A 24,083-nucleotide genomic window follows, 5' to 3' on the forward strand; every position below is an offset into this window, starting at 1 on the left:
TACTACCAATCGAGCCTTGTGCTTCTCAACTTCACCTTTTTCATTTAACTTGGTCTTGTAGATCCATTTAACACCTATTGGTTTGTGCCCAGTAGGAAGATCTACAAGATCCCAAGTATCATTTTTTATGATTGAATCAATTTTTTGATCCATAGCATGCCTCCATTTTTGTTGGTTTGAAGCCTCCTCAAAAGTGATAGGATCTGCATCAATAAATAGTGCAAAGTTGCTCATATCATCATATGATACTTCTCTTGCAGTTTCATAGATATCTCTAATGCTCCTTGTCTTCCTTAGTAGAGACTCCAATGATGAAGACGTTGAAGATGACGTTGAAGATGACGTGGAAGAGGAAGACAGGGAAGTAGGCGGAGTCCTTTCTTCTTCTCCAAGATCACCACCTTGACTTTCTTCTTCACCTGCAAGAATAGAATATTTTCTTTTCTCTTTTCCATCTCACCCCCAAGATTCTCCTTTATTAAATTTTATATCTCTACTTACAATAACCTTCTTGGTAAGGGGATTAAAGAGTTTATAGGCTTTGGACATTTCACTATAACCTATAAGAATACATTTTTCAGATTTGTCATCCAATATCTTCCTTTTTTCATTAGGCACATGTGCATAGGCAATGCTTCCAAAAACCCTCAAGTGAGCAACACACGGCTTGTGTCCACTCCAAGCTTCTTGAGGTGTCATGTTATACACACTTTTGAAAGTTGCACGATTCAAAAGATAGACTGCACATGCAACGGCTTCAGCCCAAAATGTGTTAGGCATCCCTTTTGCCTTTAACATGCTTCTAGCAAGCTCCATAATAGTCCGGTTCTTCCTTTTCGCCACTCCATTTTGTTGTGATGTATAGCCAGTAGTAACTTGATGTTTTATGCCATGCTCTTTGAGAAAAGAGATAAAATCTTGTGAATTATATTCACCTCCTTGGTCGGAACGCAAAGTTTTTAAGATATATCCACTTTGTTTTTCGATTAAGACCTTGAATTCTTTAAACTTGTTCAATACATCTCTCTTTTCTTTAAGAAAATAAATCCATGTCTTTTTACTATAATCATCAATAAAGGTAAGGAAATAACGATTACCTCCAATGAATGTTGTGTGCATAGGGCCACATAGATCGGTATAAACAAGCTCAAGAGGTTTGGATGCCCTCCAAGCTTTTCCACTTGAAAGGAGTCTCAATGATGTTTTCCAAGTGCACACCCTTCACATACTTGATCATATTGATAAATATTTGGTATGCCTTGTACCATATGTTTCTTGCACATGTGAGAAAGAGAGCTAAAACTTAAATGACCATACTGGAGATGCCAAAGCCATGACTCATCCTTTATGATGGTGTTGAAACATGGAAGAACTTCACTTTGTATCTTCAAGGGAAACATCTTGTTTGGTGTCATCTGCACTTTGGCTATAAGAATATTGTTCTTGTCCTTGATTTCGCATGAGTCTTCCTTGAAGAGAACATCATGACCTTTAGAAAGAAGTTGTCCAACACTAAAAAGATTTTGCTTAAGATCTGGAGCATAGAAGACATTAGTAATGCATTCGACACCTTTCTTTGTTTTGACAAGAATATCACTACTACCTTTGATCGGTAGCTTGTTGTTATTGCCGATGCGAACCTCACTTTGGATACTCATCCAAAGTGATAAAAGCACATTTGTTCCCTATCATGTGGTTACTACAACCACTGTCAATGTACCAAATATCATTAATAACATCTTCTTGTACATTACAAACAAGAAAAAGAGAACCATCATCCTTCTTTTGATTATTTTCTTGAGCATAATTCGCATCTTTATTTTCCTCCTCGGCAATTCTTTTTCTACACATTCTTTTTATGTGGCCATATTTGTCACAATGATGACATTGGATGTCTGCATATCGTCCTCGTCCTCTACCTCTACCTCTAGTTGAGGTAGATGAGAATGTATTATTATTTTCATTTTCTTGGCCTCTTCCTCCATTGTTTCTACCTCTCCCACGGCGAAAATATCGTCCTCCTCTCCCTCTAGAACCTCCTCTCAATGAAACTTGAGATTGAAATGCTTGCTCTAAAGAAGGGGAATCAAATTGATTTATGCGATGTTCATGGGATTGGAGTGATCCCAATAAACTTTCAATGGAGATAGTAGATAAATCTTTAGATTCTTCAATAGCAACAACAATATGCTCATACTTTTTAGTTAAACTTCTAAGAATTTTTTCAACTATTCTTTGGTCTAAAATTTTCTCACCATTAGTCCTCAATTGATTAACAATAGAGATTACCCGATTGAAGTAGTCTTCAACTACTTCGGAGTCTTTCATGTCAAGCGTGTCAAATTCGGCTTGAAGAGTTTGAAGCCGCACCATCTTCACCTTCTCCTCTCCTTTGTAGGACACATTGAGTATATCCCACGCTTCTTTCGCCGTCGACACGGTGGAGATTCATTCAAAGATTGCCTCGTCTACCGCTTGATAAATGAAGAACAATGCCTTCTTGTCTTTCTTGCGAGTCTTCTTTAACTCATTGAGTTGTTGTGGGGTGAGTGTTGTCACGTTCTTTAGCTCAACATAGCCTTTTTCTACGATATCCCATAGATCTTAGGATTCATAGAGAACCTTCATTTAGATACTCCATTGGTTGAAATTCTTTCCGGTGAAGCGAGAAAGTTGGGGTTGCAACAAGGTATTGGAAGCCATTGTATTGTAAGGAAAGCTAGCTTTAATATCACTTTGTTAGGTGAAGTTGATGGTAAACTTAAGAGAAGAAGATTGTTCTCTTAACACAAGATGAAGTAGATAAAAAACTTTAAGCTTATCTTCATGTTCTTGCACAAGATAAGACCACATATATATATTGGTTTACATGACTCTTAGATATACTATATGACTTTTAGTTATCATATATAACTCTTTAATTTTCATCATCTAGAGAATTCAAAGATTACTATCATTTAAAGGTATACAAACACTAAGAGTCATCTCAAAATCAAAGCATTTTTCTTGAATTCTATACTAGCCAATTAATCTAATTGACTAGTCAAATGGGCTAGCTTAATATTCTAACAAGGACGACATCCACCTGCAAAGTTAGCAGCTATGGCAGCATCTTTTTCTGGCTCAAGCACTCCATTGAATACCTAGTTTACTGATACTGAAGCATCTAATCATATAACTCCTGAGATGGAGAATTTGTCAATAAGGTCTCCATATCAAGGGAATGATCGTGTAGCAGTTGCCAATGGCCAAGGACTTTCCATTTCAAACACGGGTTCATCCCTACTTAATTTCTCTAATGAATCCTTTTACATGAACAATATACTACATGTGCATTTAACGAGTACCAATTTACTTTCAGTATCCTAGTTTTCTAAAGACAATAATTGTAGTTTTACTTTTGTCTCGGATGGCTTCTTTGTCCAAGACAAGGGGTCGAAAAGAATTCTTTTCAGAGGAATCTGCCAGATGGACTCTATCATTTTTCACTTTCGTTTGTTTCCAAGCAAAATAAGTATAGTGTCATGATTAGTACCAAAGGAACCAATTCCATATGCAATTCCAGACTTGGTCATCTATTTGGATTTGTCTTGAAGCAAATAACAACTAAGCATAGCTTGCCAATTCATAATTTACCTATACATTTCCTTTGTTAGACGTGTCAGCTCAACAAAAGCTCTCGGTCTTCCATTTCGAGCTTCCACTAGAGATGCTTCATGTCTAATTCAGCTTATACATAATGATGTCTAGGGACCCATAACAAGTTCCCATAGCAGCTACTCTTTTGTAGATGACAACACAGATACACTTGGATATATCCTCTTAGATATAAAAGCGAAGCTTTATTAGTGTTTCAATCTTTTAAATCTTATGTAGAAACTATGCTTTCTACTTTAATAAAGATGCTTCTAACAGATGGTGGAAGTGAATTTGTGAGTCATAACTTTCAATCATTCCTGTCCAAGCATGGCATTACACATTGAGAGACGACATCGTTCCATTGTGACCATAGCTCACTCTTTAATGGCTGAATTCGAAGTACCCAAAATATATTGCGTTGAAGCATTCCTTACTGCAACATATTTGCTTAATCGTCTTCCATATCCAACAACTCACCATGGGAAGCCTTATTCACTTGTAAGCCAAACTATTTTTTTCTCAAAGTTTTAAGCTGTGCTTGCTATCCTTGGTTGCAACCTTACACATCTTCAAAATTAGATTTAAGATCAAAATAATGCATAATCATAGGATATAGCCTAAATCACATATGGTCTTCAATGAATCTCATTTTCCTTTTAAGTCTACATAACAATCTTCATGACCCATTTCTGAGATTCCGTATCACACACATATAGTGCCAAGTCCTATTCCTTTTTTTATACCTTCTACAAACTCTCATATTTTTCTACCACTTGTTCCTCCTAATAGTTCCACTACAACTTTAGCAAACTCCACTTCAGAAAACTCTATTTCAAAAATCTCCACTTCTACAAATTCTCATCCCTCTACTACATTTAATGCTACTTCAAATGACTCTGTGCTTGAGCAGGTTTTTGCACTTCTTAGTACAGACACAAATAGTCAGTCTATTGCAAATAGACATTCTATGATAACCAGATCTAAGTCATGCATTTCAAAGAAAAATGCTTATACAGTTACATCTTCTACAAATTCTGTCTTTAAACCAACAAGCTACACTCAAGATACTCATGTCTTAAATGGATGAATGCGATGAAGGAAGAATATCTTGCCTTGCAAAGGCAAGAAATATGGACCTTGGTTCCTAGACCACCAAATTAGAATATTGTAGGTTGCAAGTTGGTTTACAAATTGAAATACAACTCTTTCAATATCCAGATATAAAGCTCGCTTGGTCGTGAAAGGATTCAATCAACAATATGGAACGGACTATCACAAAACCTTTAGCTCGATGGTCAAGTTCACAACTGTTCGAGTTCTCCTAGCATTAGCAGCATCTAAACAGTGACCTTTAATTCAATTAGATGTTAACAATGGTTTCTTACATGGCTATCTTAAAGAGGAGATAAACATGAGTCAACCACTTGGATTCAAGTAGAAGCATTTCCAAGATTATGTTTGTAAATTACAAAAGTCTCTATAAGGCCTCAAACAAGCAACTCGTGCTTGGTATGACATATTCATAGGTTTTCTGCAAAGTTTTGGCTTTGTTGCTTCCAAGACAAATATTTCATTATTCATCTATTATCATGGTATAATTTATATTGCTCTCGTGGTATATGTCGATGATATAATTGTGACAGGAAGTAATGCAGATTCTATTAAAGAATTATTAGAAATTTTAAAAGCAAACTTTGAAATAAAAATTCTAGGCCCATTGAGTCACTTTCTTATCACAATGATATAATTGTGAAAGGAAGTAATCTAGATTGGAGGTAACTAGGGATTCATCTAGCGTTTTCTTATCACAGTCCAAATATGCCTCTTAGTTGCTTGAGCATCTAGGAATGCATCATTCAAAGCAGTACTTCGGTTTCAAAAACAACTAGTTTGTCCAAATGGTTAGGTACTACTTTTCAAAATCCCTCTGAATACAGAAGCATTGTAGGTGCTCTACAATACTGAACTATCACTAGACCTGACCTTCAATATAGAGTAAATCAAGTCTATCAATATATGCATGCTCCTACATCCGATCACTTCTATATAGTTAAGCGTCTGCTACGGTATGTAGCTGGAACAAAGCACTATGGCATTTAGTTGAGTGGCAAGGATTTATAATTGCAGGCTTTTTGTGATGCGGACTAGGCTAGAGATTCATATGATCATAGATCAATCTCAGGATATTGTGTTTTTCTTATCCGATCTCCTAGAGCTTTAAGAAATAACAAATAGTGGCCAGATCATCCACAGAAGAAGAATATTGATCACTAGCCTAAACAGTTCCTGATATTTCTTAGATTCGATCTCTATTATGTGATTTACATATTTTGCTTACGTCCCCTCTAGTAATTTGGTGTGATAATATGTTAGCTATACATCTAGCCTCCAATCTAGTTTTTCATGCAAGAACTGAACAAATAGAGATCGACTATCACTTTGTTAGAGAAAAGGTAGTGGCTCGAGATGTTTTCGTTCATCATATTCCCACTGTACATCAAGTTGCAGACATTCTCACGAAGAGTCTCTCTACAAATCAGTTTTCTCTCCTTCGGTGCAAACTTATGCTGTGTGAAAGAATTATGTGTTTGAAGGGGGTTATTAGTAAAGAGTTCAATGATAGTGACGTGCTGCTCAAGGTGACAAAGGGATTATTATTCTGTTAAGAGTTTGTTATTCTATTAGAAGTTTATTTTACGTAAACCAATGAGGATTTGACATGTAAGAGTCATTCAGTCCATAAATAGTAGAGGAATGATGGAAAACTGACACTAATAATAATTAATTCCTACAAACCTCTCTCTCTCTCTCTCTCTCTCTCTCTCTCTCTCTCTCTCTCTCTCTCTCTCTCTCTCTCTCTCTTATTTTGTTTGATAACATCTTCAGGGGATCGTTGTAGGAGACGAGACGGTGCATGTTTTTTATGTGGGTGTTATAAGAATAATTCATTTTAGTATTAGTTCTCTTCTTACGTAAAACTTTAAAGTAGTTAATTTAGAATTAGCCATATTCCACAAGTGAATGAAGCCTAAGATTTCTTTTTAAAACCTTAGCTATTTTATATTGGTTTAGCCCATCTCTCTTAGCGCTGCAGGAACGGGCTAGATTAGTATTTCTTTACTCTTCTTGGTGACCCCCACATCTCACGTAGTAAAACTGGTTGAATAAGGAACCAGTTAATTAGGATCTGGTTACCAACAGAAATAGCGACCCACTAATTAAAAAGGACTCTTTCAAGTGATTCCTAACGTTGAATGCCAACGTTAAAACCAAGATTTCGTCAGGGATAACAGGAAAATATTCTTTCTCTCTCTCTCTCTTTCTCTCTCTCTGTGACGTACGAATGTTATATTGACGAAGTCATTATTTGTGAAAGAACAACTGGATTTTCCAACGCATGTGGTTTGTTTTCAATTATCCACCTTGGATATTATTATTTATTCGAAAGGTTAGTATGACATGTACTATTTACTGCCAATCAGCATTAGGTAGGGATTAGTTTGTGCTTAATGTGATCTTTTATGCTCGATGTAATTAGTTTCTACTAACCGACCGTTGACCTTTTATGTCCAATGTAATCTTCACAACTTGCCAGAATTTGTCTGAAAGCTACATGTCATTTAAGACAATTCGAAGGACAAACCCGTCGACTAGTTAGGATGCGAGAAAGAGCCAGCAGTTGTTTCCTTTTCTTTTATTTATTTATTATTATTATTTAAGAGGAAGGAGAACTTATGAGCGAGCAAACTAGTTGGGAAAAGCAATTTATAAATACTATAATAAGCAGAATACAAGATCCTCGTGTACGCCACTACATGGCGATGTGCAAACATATAAACATTAGTCCATTATTACTTTAGGGCACACAGGAACCAACCCTTCGATGCCTCCCTCACATATATAAATGTACCGTGTTATTGATACTATATAGATCACGGCCATGGCGATGCGGCTCTGCTTTGGGACACAAGTATTAAGATACTTCGCTCTGATAGGTTTCTTTGCAGGAGCTATTACAGTTCATGGGCAGCCCGGTAAGTATACAGACTAGGAACCCTTGTTGTTCAAGTTTTCTCAACTATCTATAAATCCCAAGTTTCCATATTGTTAAGAGTCCTAGAAGCCACAGAATTCTTGAGAATTTAGTTGGCCTCTCTCTCTCCCTATATATATATACACTGAAAGATAGTTGTTGATGTTATATATAGAATTTACAAATCTAAAAATGAGAAGTCTTATATTCGATGTTTTTCTACACATTTGTTGAGGTTTTCACGTTTGGGATGTTGAAAATGATCAAAGTAGAAGATACATGGATTAACTTTTGCGAATCTAGAAATGCATTTAATGATTAAAAATGTGATAAAACTTTTGTCAAAATTCTCTCTCTCTATATATATATTGTCTGCATGCTGCTATTCTTTTCTTCAAAATAGAGAAAGTAATTATAAGCATAATTATCACAACTGGATCTGACGTTGACCCGGTTAGAAGTAGGTAACTTTGTTATTAACTCAACCTGTGGGCACCTAATAGAATAGTTTGTTTCTGTAGAAATATTTTAAATATTTAAACATTCCAAGTAATTTTTAAATCTAAGATAATATCTATAAAAGCAACGTAATATTCTTTCTTCTATTATTTTGCCATTTTGAACTAATCTTTCGGTTTAAGTACATCAAAATATATGGTTCGTACAACATCATAACTTAATTATATATTTAATTTGTTTAAGATGTAATCACTTTAGTCGGCAAGCCCCATCCTCCACCGTTGACAAGCCCCATCCTCCTTCATTATTTGATGTCCTGATTTCTAGCATCACGAGGTCAAGAAAGATAAGGTTCCTTTGCGTCTCGATCTCTGAAGGGATCGCTCTTGCCATCGGTTGCCCCTGGTGCCGTACCAGATCAACAACATACAGTTCCCCATATCTGGTGCGACCTCCCTTACGAGGTTGTTGTCCAGGAGCAACCTACTAAGCTATGTCGGGATGGTGCCGGAGATCTAGTTGTTGTCGAGCTCGAGGTTGGTCAGGTTACCACATCCGACGATCTCAGAAGCGATCGTGCCAGAGACCTAGTTGATAATGAACTAGAGCTCCTAGAGGGTGGTGACATTACCGACGGACGACGGTATTCGCTCAATCAACCCATTCATCGAGAGGTTGACCACCTCTAGCTCAAGTCACCCACCAACTTCGGTGGTATGACGCCAACCAAGTAGTTCTACTAGAGCAGTAGATTCTTGAGCTTGGGCTTTATCTAGCTCAATCCATCTCGGCTTGAATAAGGTTCAATATTAGGCTCAATTCAGACTCGATCTCAGTTCAAGTTAAGCTAAGTTGAGCCTGAGTCAAGCTAATAGGCTCAAAATTAATTTCGAGCTGAACTTGAGCTAGCTCGCTTAGGCTCAAATTATTTACACTCAGATTATTTTCTTAGAAAAGACCTTGGCATGCTTTATAGTAGGTAGGATGCCTTTCAAAATGACCAAGCCGACTCACACTTGGCTCAACTAAGCTCAGGTCATATTCAAACCTGGTCAAGCTTGATCAATTTGATCCTCGAAACTAATTTCAAGCCGAGCTTGAGTGCAAAACTAAATTAAGCTAGATTTATATTTATTATTATATATTAAACATAATATATAAGGTTCAATTTGGTTACTATGACTAGATTTTATAAAATGTAGACCATCCATGATTCAACTCAAATATGATTCCAAGTTGAATTCATGATTAATTAATTCAAGTCGAATTTGATTCCAATTTGATTTATACATGAATTAGAATCTAATCAATTAAGCTTAATGCTTTAGATTAGGCTTGAATTAGCTTTAAGCCAAGCTTGAACAAAGCTCAGCTCATTTACACCACCTAATAGTAACCATTTAAAACATAATTAACTATTGAAAAAAGCTTGACCTAGACAGATGGTGGATTTATTTTGTAGATTACACGAAACTAGTAAACTTGCATCATACTAGCGCATAGGGGCTTATTGAAACATGGATGTGTTTCCCACAACGATAGCTGCATAATTGGACCGAACTTGGTAGTTGAATCATTAAAATGATTAAATTAATGGGTCAACTGATCCGCATCAAAAAAGTAATTGACCCATTAAAAACTGATCGACCTGATAGTTCAATCAACAAATCATGCAACCCAGATAGGTTTCTGCAAACCACAGCAGTATATCGTTTTTCTAAAACAAAATAGTTGTCATTAATATTCAACTACTCTATTCTTTAAGCTAAGGGTATTTGAGTTCGATGCATGCAGGTTTTGTGAGCATTGACTGTGGGACGTCCGCAGATTCCAGCTATACAGACAACAGGTCAGGGATAGAATACACTCCTGATTCCCAGTACATTGACACAGGGATAAACTACGAGATTACTAAGGATTACATACTCGATTGGCATCCAAAACACCTTGGGGACCTCAGAAGCTTCCCAAATGGATCTCTAAATTGTTATACCATCAATCATGTGAATCAAGGTGGCAAATATCTCATAAGAGGCTCCTTCCTCTATGGTAACTACGATGGTCAACAAAGCGCAAGCTCCAGTACTCCGTTGCTATTTAATCTCTATATAGGGGTTAATTTCTGGGAAACCATGAACATTACTGCTGCAACTGATCTCTATTTTGCTGAGATCATAACTATCGCCACTCGGGACTACTTCTCTATCTGTTTAGAGAATATTAAATCAGGAAATCCATTCATATCTGCCCTTGAGCTGAGGTTTATTGGCAATCCAAATGTCTACGTAGATGTGACTCCGTCCACCTCGCTAGTCCTATTCGTCGAAAGGGTCAATCTGGGAGCAAGTATTCCCATAATCAGGTATCTTTGCTTTTCTTTTCTTCTTCTTTTTTTTTTTTTTAATTTATAGTGATGCATTTGGGTGTTTTTATCCGATAAAGACTAGATATTTTGTGTTAGATGTTTGAACAAAAGATGTAAAACGGTTTAGTAGTTGAATAAGCATAGTTATTAGAACTGGACAAGATTGATTCAATCAGGGGTAGGGTCACTGGATTGCTGATTTTTTTTTAAATATTTAAATAATATATAAATAGATCTAAATAATTTTGAAGATAGATAAATATTTATAAAAGTAGTATAATTATATGTGTATCCCTAAAAACAAATGTTATTTATATAGATAAAAATATTAACTCTAAGAGAAATACTTGAAAACAAGAATAATGATATCTTTTTGTCTTTCTATATTTAAATTGATTTATTCCAAGTAGTTTTGATGTAAAGAATAAGGATTTTAAAAGATATACGTGCAAATTTTTTATATTTTCAGAGATTTGCATGTAACAAACAAATAAAAGACTTTTCAAGAGTATATATCCAAAAACAACTTTGGAGGTGGTGGTGGTCGGGGGGGGGGGGCGGGGGTAGGGGTGTGGCCGGTTCACCACCAAGTCACTTAGTTTTTACTGTGTCGATCAATTGCTTATCTGTTCTAATAAAAAAAAAACCGATTTGGTGCTCAATTCACCAATTCAACAGTTCGACTACCATGTTCAATGCAAACCGAATCAAATCGTATTACATCATGAGGATATTGGGGACAATAGATTATGCCTATTTATCTTTTAATTAATTTATGCTTATATAAGTCCTTAAGGTAAGTCTAATTTAGTCATTAGTCATGTAAGCTACTACTACAAGTTCAAATAAGTTATGTAAGTTATTAAGACAAGTTCAATTAAATTATGTAAACCTCTAAGGTAAGTCCTAATTTGAGTTGTATAAGTTTTTAGCTTTAAGTCTGAATAGAACTCATTGTACCCAACATCTATATATAGAGGGGCTGGGCTTCTTTATTTATTCATCCAAGCATCCAATCATTGAGAAATTATTTTAGTCTTAAGTATATCTTAGGCGTAAGAATAAGATAATTTAAGCGTAAAAGTAAGTTAATCATATCCGTTATTTTTCTAGGAGTAGATCTAAGTTAGAAACCCTATCTATACATTCAAACCGTATCCACCATCTACCTCCATGAGGCACCCACTCATACGACCGACCACCACCATCCCACGGTTGTTCGCCACCCTTCGACGATCACCACAACATCGAATATTTACCATTTTGCCATATTCTGACCTTACTCCACTATTTTAATTATATATTTTTTTATCTAGACAACCGATTGACGTAAAACTAGAGCCATCAGAACCCTATCTTGTGAAACTACTACCACTTAAATTTTTATAATTTTTCTTACCTCCAAATTGATCCAAATCTGATTCGTAACATTGGATAATAGTGAACACGTGATCCAAAGCTAACCTAGTTGAGATCACGGTAATGGAGGACCAAGAGCTCATCTTCATTCCTATAGAGGTTTCCTCGGCACTATCAGCAACCACCGGTGATGAGCCTTCAGCGTGGGCGAAGACATTGATAGAGTTCATGGACTCTTCGAGAGAATCATCAAAGGAGGGCCCCAAAAATATCAAGAAGACTCTCCAGGATTTGACGATAGCTATACAGGCTTGTTACTACCCACCTATGTCGTTCGTGTTGCTGGCTACGCTAGAACTAGCCCCCCATGGTAAGGCAAACCCAAGCCGTGAGGGAGGGAAACCAATCAAGCGAAATCATGGCCTCGACCCCTCCTCTGGCCACGATGGAGGCCCCCCTGTGCACTACAAAACCAAAAAATCACCGTAGCGATGTCGGAGCAGCCAGCCGTGATGGCTCTGATGTCATTTTCCCCACCCGCGGTGGAGGATAGGGCCAAAAATCCTAGTTTTCCACCGGTAACAATCCAGACAATTTTGGTCCAAGCTATCACCACCAACACTTTTCTTAGACAACTCACACCCGAGCCATGGCCTAAACCACATGCAGTAAGACCTTAGCTTAATCCGCTTGTGGGTAGGATTTGGCTCGAGTCACCCATAGCTAAAGTAGACTATGGCTCGAATAAGTAGGCCCTAAAGTAGAACCTACCATGGGGCCCTCCTCCCCATGGTAGATGAGACCCACATGGAGATCGAGGATATGCGGTTCGAGAGTGATGGAAGATATCAAAACAACTATGGATAGTTTGAGGATAAGGTGGTCGAAAGCGTGGTGGATTGATGCAAACTGAGTCAGATTGGATCATATCATGAGGATATTACAGTCAATGGATCGAATCTATTTATCTTTTAATTGATTCATGCTTATGTTAGCCCTAAAGACAAGTCTAGTTAAGTCATATAAGCCACTAAGACAAGTTCAATTATGTCATATAAACTATTAAAATAAATTTAACTAAGTCATATAAGCTACTGAGACAAGTTTTATTCATCCAAGCATCAAAGCATTGAGAAATTACTTTAGTTTTGAGTTTATCTTGTGAGTAAAAGTAAGATAATATAAAAAGTAGAAGTAAGTTAATCATAACCGTTTATATTTCTAGGAGTAAATCTAAGTTAGAAATCCGATCTACACATTTCAAACCCTAGCCACCATTTACCTCTAAGAGCCACCCACTCTACGGCCGACCACCACCATCCACCACCCTCCGATAACTACTACAACGTCAAATATTTCTTATTCTTCTCCGTTTTAACCTTGCTCCACTATTTTTAAATATATCTTTTATTCAAAAATTTGACGTGAAACTATAGCCATTGGAACTCCATCGCTATCATCACCTAAATTTTCATAATTTTTTTACGTCTAGATCTGGTTTGTAACACGGTCCGGTCTAGTTAACTATGTGAATAAGACTTAGTAGCGATACAAATTATTATATCTAGGAGCAAAGTAAAAGGCCTTGAAAGAAGATTGGAGTTTCCAAATGGCAAGATGTTGTGGAAAATTGTTGTCCGTTCTATAAAATAAAACGTGATATTTCTGAGTAAATTTACACTTAGACCTTCTGGTTTATTTTCCATTTTCATATTGTCAAACTATTGTTTGTATTGAAAATTGGCTTGAATTAAGAACGTTTGAACGGGTTAATAGTGTTCGAACAGATTTATTGTAGATTGCTAGCATTTGGTTTTCTATTTTGGTGTTCAAATGACATTCGAACGTTTGATAACCTAAGAGTTTGGAACGAGCTAGTGTTCAAAAGGCGTTTAAACGGGTTTCCAATAATTCACAAGTGTTTGAACTCCGGCCCCCAGTTTGAACAATTCTATGGAATGGGATAGCAATTGTGCACGATCGTTCGAACGCCATTAACCCGTTCAAACGACCTACTTTCTCTATAAATAAATAAGGTGAGTTTAAGGGTTTGTGGGGGCAAGTTGCAATAGAGAAAATGTGAGAGGGTTTTACAAGAGGAGTGGGCTCTATAAGATAGCAATCCTCTATTGTATTCGGGAGATATCGGAGAGGAGAAACTCTTTGTATTTGTATCAGATTAATTGATTAAAGTCTTGCATTGCCTGTGAATGTAAGCACATTGCAAAGCCACATAAATTTGGTCTCTCTCTTTTTCTTTGTAGTTTGCATATATTTAGAGTTCTTGTATATGATTAACTTAGGTATTAGAAAATTTATACATCTAGTATCTTGATTATAAATTTCTCATTTGATATTAATATTAGATTTACTAATATTTAATTTACTCTAATCTATTGCTATTCTATTTACTATTGCTTCCGCAGCCTTCCACTCTTTTTGAATTATGATAAACAGTTTGCTAACGCTTTTTTGTGGACAGGTACCCAAACGACATTTATGATCGAATTTGGGGTAGCTACAAACGTCCAGACTTGACTCCCATCAATACACTTGGTGTCCAGTACACTCCCGACGACACCTTCCAAGTGCCATCTTTGGTCATGAATACTGCAGTCACACCAACAGATAACACTAGCCTGACATTTGAGTGGGACTCAGACAGTGGAGAGAAACGCCCCGTGTATTATATCTACATGCACTTTGCTGAGTTGAAGTTTCTCCAGAAACCTACGACCAGATCCTTCGACGTCTTCGTGAACGGTGAACTGAGAAAAAGCAATTTCCAACCAGAATATCTTTTGACAAATCACATAAATCTCACCTCCGACCTTGGCACGGCAACCCTATATAAATTTAACATAACACGAGCGGCTGCTTCCACCCTTCCACCCATTATTAATGCTGTAGAGATTTACAGCACTATGTATCCTATCCGTTTAGCAACTGATAGAGGAGATGGTACATTAAATGACATCAATTTCAAACGTCTTATATACATACTAACGCTTTGATTATGTTTTGTCGACCTTTTACCAGTCGAGGGAATGATGGAGCTCAAAGTATTATATCGTATAAAGATCTGGCAAGGTGATCCATGCGCTCCGGAGAAATTTGCTTGGGAGGGCGTTAATTGTACCTATTCTGCTTCTAATCCTCCTAGAGTTACAACTCTGTAAGTACCATCGCTTTTCTAAATAAATATTGGAAATTATTTTATAAAGGATCTCCCTCTCCCTTTTGTTCTTTCTCTAAGTAGCCCGTAAACAAAAGACTTGTTCGCTTGGAATGTCCTTCAGAAACCTTTCTTCACATGGATTGACTGGTGGCGTACCCGCAGCTCTTACGAAACTTAAAGCCATCAAATACTTGTAAGTGGCAAACTTCTCCATTTTATATCTAAAAATAGTGCATGTTCGCAATTACATTTAAACTAGTGACAAAATTCCAAGGAAATAGGAAGAGAGTGAGGTGGCCGAGAGTGTCATAGTCCTTTTAATTGGGCACCCAATCTTCTTTTATCCCTTTATATTTTGTTGGAAAGGACTTCGGTTGGCTTCTTTTGCATTCAGACATGTTGAACTGTGTCTAGCTAGCTCAACAAAGATTTTTGTTAGTAAAAATTCGGACTTCGTTTCTTTTTCGCAATTTTTTTATTTGTCAGAAAACAAATTATGCAATAATAACCTCTAATTTCTCTCTCGTTATCCAACTACAAAATTTTTGTAATATGTTATAAAATTATACAAAAGAAGTCACCCTATTAAATGAGTATGATCCAAAGTGCCCATCACCCTCTCGCTTGTTAGTAGTTCCGCTCGACTGTAATGCCTTTGACTATCTTTTTTGTTAGGGACATATCGAACAATAATCTATCAGGCTCGATACCAGATTTCCTAGCAGATTTACAATCCCTGGCCATGCTGTAAGCAATCACATTCTTTTCATATATTGATAAAGCCCTGAAACACATATTTTGATAGTCAATTAGTTTTCTTTTTGTTGCAGAAATTTGTCAGGAAACCAACTCAGTGGTTCGATTCCAGATGCTCTCCTCCAAAAGCAAGCAAGGGGCTTGTTTTACTTAGAGTACGTCTTTCTTCCTCCTATAAAACCTAGATATGCGCAGCATTTACTACGTTATTCTTATTTTTCCTCTTCCTTGTGGTGGATGCAAGAGTTGGCAACAACCCGAAGCTGTGTCTGCCCGGGAATAAATGTACTAGCTCTCCTGGATCTGCTGGATTTAGTCGAAAGACTCCCACCACCGTTGTCATAGCGACAGTTATTCCAACAGTTTCCGTAATATTAATCATACTATTGCTGGTATTTCTCTATCGGAGAAGAAGCACGCCAAATCAAAAGAGTAAGTTGAGATAGCTGTCCATTCTATTAGACGATATACCTATTACGAATGTGAAGGCATCTCAATATTGATAGGATACTATCTTTTGGCAGTTCAGTAGTATACTGTTACGCCATTTTTCTCTTTCTGTTAAACTAGACATATATAGTTCTACTAACAGTAGGGCAAGAAAATTTCTCTACGAAAAAGGGAGAAAACATGATACACTTGGCAAGAGTCAATGACTATCTAATATGAGAAAGTAGTTTGAACGAAATTTTTTAGCAAGCTCACTGTGTCCTAGATTGGAAAAGCGTTTAAACAGGATCTTTCAAAGAGCTCACTATGTCCAACATGTGAAAATTGTTCGAACGGTCATCAAATGTTAAATAGCCGTTTGAACGGATTTATTGGAACGCCATTGGCTTGAACTTAACCCGTTTGAACATGCCAAACCTCATTTGAATGGTTTTGTTAAGCTAATTTTTATTGGTTCAGATTAGGGTTTTCTTAAGGCTATCTCTTTGGGGTTATAAAAGAAAGGAGGTATGCTCTTAGAGAGGATTGAAGCAAGAAGATAGCGAAGTCATCTTATGCTCATTTAGTCCAAGATTGAAAAAGGTATTCTTGATTCCCCAAGGGTCACCAGGTCTGAGCTACAACATTAGCGATCAACAAGGTTATGAATCAAGCACAAAAGATGGTGTATTCAGGGGGAGTCAAACAAAACACTACCGTGACAATTGTAGGTAATAGCAATTGATTTGTAAGTGTTCTTAAAAATACTGAATTTATAGTGCTTAGTTTTACCTCATAAAATAAGTACGTAATTTTTTTACTCTTGATTGATAAGGATTTTTTCATGTTAAATTTGTGTTGTTTGTGCATGTTTTATTCTTGTATTATAGTTTATGAAGAGTCTTATTAATAGTGTTCTTCATCTAGTAAGGGGTAAGTTTTTCTTAATTGCAAATAGTCAAATATGAAAAATATTAGTTCAGAGCTTCTACACAATAATTGCTATATAGATTCTCCAACTCTTACATGTGAATTACTTTAGTTTTTTTCTAGAACAATACATAAATTCTATTTAATTATGTACAATTATAATGTCAAACAATTAAAAAGAATAACCTCATGATGGATATTATTTTCTTTGATTAATTTGTCAACACAACTAACAGAAGTCGAGGTAACTGTCATCGACGGCAAGCCGTTGAAAGCTGATCAATTCACTTATCTAGAGCTGAAGACAATCACCAACAACTTTGGACGAGTCCTTGGTCGAGGAGGCTTTGGAACTGTTTACTACGGTTGCTTAAAGGACGGGCTGGAGGTGGCAGTCAAGATGTGCTCTCACAATAAATCACCACAAGCAACGTCCTGTGAACCGATGTCCCAAGATCTAGGTGATCACAAGGCGAAAGGGAGCAAAGAGTTTTGGGCTGAGGTACATACTTTATTCTGTAACTCGGTTAGTTTTGGTGATAGGAAGGGAGACGAGTAGTGGATGGTGTGTTAGGAGCTAATTAATTTATCCATTGTACTATAAAAAGTTATAAGAGGTTATCAAATTTTTGACAGACAGACTCATGAATTATTTGGATTGCAGGCCTTGCTCCTATCAAGGATTCATCATAGAAACCTGGTGTGTTTGGTTGGTTTTTGCAAAGAAATTAACTGTCTGGCCCTTATCTATGAGTACATGCCACAAGGAAGTCTCAGAGATCATCTCATAGGTACGTGTATCACGCATGTACGTTTGATGATTTATTGAATGAAAAATTGAAAATGATTGTCCGGATTAACTCTCCAACTATTCTAGAATTTTAAGCTAACAATAATAATTTTTATAATTATTTTCTAAGCTACGGAGTTTTATACTTTTAGCCATAGTAGAATTTGAATCCATGACAGCTTCACTAAATAGACTGAGGATTCATATTTTTAAATAATATATGAACCTAAATAATTTGGTAGTCAGAATTTTACTTTGTTATACCATGTTAACTCGTCAACTTATAAGAGCTTAATTAAGCTGTAGTTGATAAGTTAACAGTCTTAAACTAATAGTTTAGGCCTTTTTTTTCTCCTGGTTCTCTGCAGATTCTTTAGAAAATTAACTAAAAAGATTGTCATGATGCTATGCATGTTCGATAATTAATGAGTTTGCTTGTATCATTCGGATTACTGTAATGTTTGTCAAGAAAAGTTAATACTAGCATTTCAATTGACCTTGGCGTACTAATTATAATTGACAGTATACTTGGTACTTACTTGGTTAACATAAACTGAAATCTTAGATTGCATTTGGATGTGGGTTAGGTTCACTTTGCAACCAATATCCAAACACTAGTTTAAGAAATATTTTTAGGATAACCCACTTAAACTCATTCTTCTCTCTCTTCTGTTCTCTCTTCATCTATTAACTATAAAGGGTATTTCTATAATTATTTAACAGAAAATATATCTTAAATCTACTACCTTTTAATATGACATTACGTATAATTATAACACCAAAATCATTTCACAACTAAATATCATATTTTGCTAAATTAGTTTAAGCTACCTTATTTAAGTATATAAAAAAAGAGAAATAGATAATCAAGCTTAAAAGTAAAACTACATCCAAACGCCACCTTAAGCTATAAAAGGAGGCTGACTTTTTATTTTCTAACACTTCTTCCCATTTCTGGGCTTGGCCTATTTAATTTAATTTGAGAAAGTTGGCTGCGTAGGATTGGAACTGCTCATGCTCTGGTCTATTAATTATTTTCAAAGCATAAGCTATGAGAGAAGGGTGGTTTTTATCTTCTATATTCTGAGTAAGAAAATGTATTTAATTTGGTAATTCTCAACTCCACCTAGAGGTGAGAGAGAGGGAGAGCACAATATAAGGGAAATGGATCAAATGAATGAGACATTATTCTTGCTTATTATTTTCATAAGCATGTCTCGTTTCGTTAGTGCAGACCAAGCTGGAAAGGAAAAATTCTTAAGTTGGAGAAAGAGAACTGAGATAGCAGTCGATGCTGCACTAGGTGTGTATGTACTCTTCAAGTTTTATCTTACCATGCATGCAACCCGGAGGAATAAGATTTATTTAGAAGTTTACGTTATCGAGCAGGGCTGGAGTATTTGCACGAGGGATGCACCCCACCTATAGTTCACAGAGACGTAAAGACCAGCAACATCCTCTTGTCTAGTGATCTGAAGGCTAAGCTTGCAGATTTCGGGCTTTCTAAGGCCTTCAACACTGATGCTGACACTCACATCTCGACCAACATTATAGTTGGCACGCCGGGATATCTAGACCCAGAGTATGTTCTCTATCTTTCCATCTATGCAGATCGAATTCCGACAAGCTCATCTCTTTAATTTGTTGCACTCAGTATATGTACTCCGGCAGGACTGCCGGGGGCCACGCCGCCTTTTACAAATTTTGCCCGGCGGGTTTTATAAAATAGCCACTGTATTAGCGGAAACAGAAGTTGTTATTAGGGAGACAAAGTTATTAAACTATATCTATTAAAACAATACCTATTTACAGACAGTTCACTAAAATTTTTAGTTATTGTCGGGGCCTAGGCGAGGTTTTACTATCTATAAGTTTTGTAAGTAATAAAAATATTTGAGGTTTTAGTAAAATGAAACAATAAATGGGTGAGGTTGCACAATTAAAATTTTGTTTGTTTCTCTGTGTAAGAACACCAGGTTACCCATCTAACGGATAACTATGGAGGAGATGTCTCTCATTCTCTCCCGTGGAACCAACAATTGTGGAAAAAAAAAATCTTGGGCAAACCCTAATATGGGACTACATGATCCTTTATGTGAATACTTGATGATAAATAATAAATGATAAACAGCAAGCAACAAAACATGCAAGATTTATGTGAAAAACTATGAATACTTTTCATTAGGATTAAATCAACTACCAATAAAGAACAAATACAAAAACTACTTATAGATTACCTGTTGAATTCCACAATGAATATTTCTTGTTCGTTAGATCTCGTGATAAATTGCTACACGTGATTGATTATGCCGACCTTTTTGACTCTTGAGATCGAACAAAGTTGTCTTAAGAACCCTTGAGACGATGAGTTGTTTCAACAAACAATGATGAAATGATAAAGAAGAATTCTTGATGGCGCAAATTGATTATCTTCTTTATAAATGAAGAACTCTCAACCAAATTTTTATTACAACTTTAATTCTTATTCTTCAATCCCGTCACTCTTTTCTAGAGTTTATAGGCTTATATAGGTTTGCAAGTAGGGGTAGCAATCGGGTTGGGTTAAGTAGGTTCGGGTCGGGTCAATGGTGCAGGTGTGCAAGAAGGATGGTGATCTGTTGGAGATTTGAGGAGAGAAGGGCAACGGTGGAGGCGAGACCACGAGAGGGAGGACCAGAGGAGATCGAGCCTTGGAATTTTCGTCTAAAGTGTGAGAAGTGGCGAGGCCGCAAGAGGGTGGGAGGCCCATTGGAGATATGAGGAGAGAAGTTGACCCAACCCGACCCATTTACTTAAACGGGTCAAGTGGGTCAGTGGTATAAACTCGAACACAACCCAATTAATAATTGGGTTAGGCGGGTTGACCCGTTTATGATCCGAACCCAATTAGACTAAATCCAAACCTGATTAACAGCTGGGTTATCAAGTCGGGTCAATTTTTGCCACCCATATCTGCAAGATAGACATGAAAACCTAATTCAAATCAGTCTAGGATAAGTTCAATACATAGGTGCATTTGAACACCTGATGGCCTGTTTGAACACCTGATGGCCTGTTTGAACACCTTTGATTATCTTTTGCTTAAACTTATTCGGACATTCGAACTCCCGCAAGAACCATTTAAATGCCTTAGTATGACTTCTACACTCGGTCATATGCATTCGAATGCCCAAGGGGGCCGTTTAAATACCCAAGGCCCTTGATTATCTTTTGTTCTCAAGAATAGTAACGCTTATTAGGCGTTCGAACAGCCTCTGGAGGCGTTTAAATGCATAAGCCTGAGACTAATTAGCTTCCTTAGACATTTGAATGTGTTCGCTCAAGAACAAAAGATAATCAAGGTCCTAAGGCATTTATAATCAAGGTCCTTAGGCATTTAAAGACACGTTCAAACGCCTAAGGAAGCTGCTTATTCTCGGGCTTATGCATTTAAACGCCTCCAGAGGCTGTTCAGACGCCTAATAAGTGTTACTGTTACACGTATGAATGCCTAAAATTGGCTTCTATTATCATGCTAGCGCATTCGAATGCCTCCAAAGATCATTCGAATGCCGGAACACTGGAAGAAAATCTTTGTTTAAACTAATCTTTTATATCTTGCTCTTTTAGACAATCTATCAACACAATTAATATAAGGTTTTGTTCACTTAATTACCAATAAAATAATATTATAAATTATTTTTTAGAATAACTAATAAATACTGCGGTGGAATAAAAACTGAGGGGTGTAACTGTGAATTTTTAGGCTTTAGCGGCATGTACTTCGTGCCGCTAAATGTAAATTTCTCACAGTTGAACAAACAAGTTGCAACTTCTATGTGATGCGGATTTCCAAGTGGATCGTAATTCTATGCTTACAAACACTTTCAAAACTGTTTGAAAACAAAATAAGAAAGCAACTTCGAACGCCTAGACAGAAGTGATGGATCAAAAATAACGAGCTTCCAATTAAGGGTAGCTAGTAATAATTCTTATGCATGCAGATACCATAATACCTTCCAGTTAACCGAGAAGAGCGACGTATATAGCTTTGGTGTGGTTCTCCTGGAGTTGATCACAGGCTTACCTGCGGTGCTCAAGTCGCGAGAAACGGGTCACATAGTGCAATGGGTGCACAAGAAGCTCTCCAAAGGGCACGTCACCGAAGTCGTCGATGCAAGGCTGCACGGAAAATATGATATCGACTCGGTCTGGAAAGTTGCAGATATAGCGACGAGGTGCACGACGCCGGTAGGCAGCCAGAGGCCAAGAATGAGTGAAGTGGTGATGGAGTTGAAAGAGAGCTTGCATCTACTTGAGATCCCTCGCGGAAGCACCATGCATAATGCTTATGTAGATACACTTGATGCACGCCTGCAGAGTGAATCAATTGAAGTAATGCGTAGGGACATGCGCACTTCAACCACTGGACCGGTTTTGAGATAGGACATAGGAGATGTTTGGCCGTGGAGAACGATACTTCCGTGTAGTGGTGTACATATATGTGTGGGCGAGGTCATCTTCCATCTATTTGCTGTCTTGTCATTCCGTTTCAAGTATGCATTCAAATATTTGAGTATTTATATGTTTCATCTTCTACAATAAATAAAGTTTTAGAAGTAGGAAAAAGGATTTACTGTGAACTTATTTTACCACTGCAAGAAATTTGAGACTACTGGCCATCAATTTCCTACCTCGACATCTAGGAAGGGACAGTAAAACAAACCACTCGCATTTCTTGGCAATGTTGGTACAAGTTTCGCTGGATTTCAAAGTGAAAGCCTCCGAGCGTTTATGATTGCTGTAATAGAAGTTCAATGTCCCAAATTTATAGTGATGTTTTCTAATTGCTGGTAAAAGAGTATAGTGGTTCAAATTAGGTCAATAGAAGCAAAATGACTGGATTTGGGCCATCAATAGCGAGAATACTAGTTCATCTATATTTTTGGTCTCCTAAATAAAGTAGAGATATAATTTAGAGCTCTTCTAGTTAAATTAGAAAACGAAGATGGATATCTAATTTGGCTATCAGTAGGAATGAGCTTTGAATACCTATGCAAGCTATTACAGTGAACTGGTGTCCACAAATTTTGATGGGAAAAAAAGTAATTTTGGTCTATTTAAAAAATCTAAGATTAAGATCTATCTACTATCTACTTAAGAGATATTGATTAAAAATTAAATATTCTAATAATATTTAAATTAAAATAGGAAATAAATTTTACTTTGAATAGGAAAGCAAGCTATGACGAATTTGAATTTGAATTTGAACGATATTTGGTATTTTGTTCAAGATGTGTTTCTAGCCAAAACTCATCATAAATAAAGGTTATCATGACCCAAAGTCTATTCCTCCCAAAATTTATTATTTAGGTCTTGAAATCATTAATTTTGCTTGTTTAGGAAGAATTTATTTTGCTTTCATCTCTTAGTGTGGAGCTTAGAATTCGATTCTTTTTATTTCGGTGTGCTAATTAATTCAACTTAGAACGAATTTTATGAGTCTAGCTGGAAACTTTCCATTATTGAAAAGTTTGTCTTTTGGTCAATTTTGAGTTTTTGTTCGTCTATAAATAGTCATGTTGGTCAAAGGGAATGTTCAGTTTAGTTTATTTTCTTAATAAAAATTTGAGAACTTTTTTCCATCTTTGAAATTTTAACTATCCAAAAGTGATGCATTGATTTAGCATTTATTATAATCAACATATTAAGGAATAGTTTTCGTCCAGTATTTGTGCATGAAGCGAAAAGGATGAAAATTTGATCGACCTCTTTCGACGCTCCCCTTATGAATGGTGTGTGTGGAGAGTGTGATGGTGCAATGCGTGTCGAGTTCTTATGAGTAGTTTATGCAAGGCCTATAAGGATCTAATACATGCTAATATAAAAATACAATATAAAATATGTTAAAGTTTGGCTCAAATCAAGCGTTTTATTTTGCTATGCCAAATGCGTTTGAATACAGGCCCATAGGCTTTTGAACGTAAAAACTCGAGAGTATTTGTACTCTATAGGCGTTCGAATGGCCCCACAGACATTCGAATGTCATTTTGCATTCCGAATTTAAATTCCAGGGGTGTTGGAACAAGCCTACAGGCGTTTAAATGCCTCATGGGATTTCGCCAGCTTAAGTCAGCCCTATAAATATTAAAGTTAGGGTTTTAGG

The 24,083-nt window shown here is 36.6% G+C and overlaps 1 protein-coding gene across 1 annotated transcript; it reads left to right on the top strand.

Annotated features, from left to right (window-relative positions):
* The first annotated feature begins 7,579 nt into the window (after positions 1-7,579).
* LOC140770611 (probable LRR receptor-like serine/threonine-protein kinase At1g05700) lies at positions 7,580-22,363 on the top strand. Its single transcript, XM_073111864.1, has 14 exons — positions 7,580-7,673; positions 9,926-10,493; positions 14,338-14,816; positions 14,895-15,030; positions 15,155-15,226; positions 15,709-15,780; positions 15,864-15,944; positions 16,034-16,157; positions 17,109-17,151; positions 17,385-17,650; positions 17,813-17,945; positions 19,173-19,241; positions 19,328-19,520; positions 21,922-22,363. Exons 1-14 carry the CDS (start codon positions 7,580-7,582, stop codon positions 22,361-22,363), a joined length of 2,772 nt encoding a protein of 923 aa, XP_072967965.1.
* The last annotated feature ends 1,720 nt before the right edge of the window (positions 22,364-24,083 follow it).

The sequence above is a fragment of the Typha angustifolia genome, chromosome 11 (genome assembly GCF_048772165.1).
Source record: "Typha angustifolia cultivar Huaian chromosome 11, ASM4877216v1, whole genome shotgun sequence".
In the NCBI taxonomy this organism is placed as follows: Eukaryota; Viridiplantae; Streptophyta; class Magnoliopsida; order Poales; family Typhaceae; genus Typha; species Typha angustifolia.

What these genes read in the sequence shown, in the direction of transcription:
- LOC140770611 (XM_073111864.1), top strand. Translation starts at nt 7,580, where the DNA reads ATGGCGATGCGGCTCTGCTTTGGGACACAAGTATTAAGATACTTCGCT. An exon ending in CTTAAAGCCATCAAATACTT is followed by an intron (nt 15,227 to 15,708) that starts GTAAGTGGCAAA and finishes CTTTTTTGTTAG; the next exon opens with GGACATATCGAACAATAATC. An exon ending in GCAAAGAGTTTTGGGCTGAG is followed by an intron (nt 17,651 to 17,812) that starts GTACATACTTTA and finishes TTTGGATTGCAG; the next exon opens with GCCTTGCTCCTATCAAGGAT.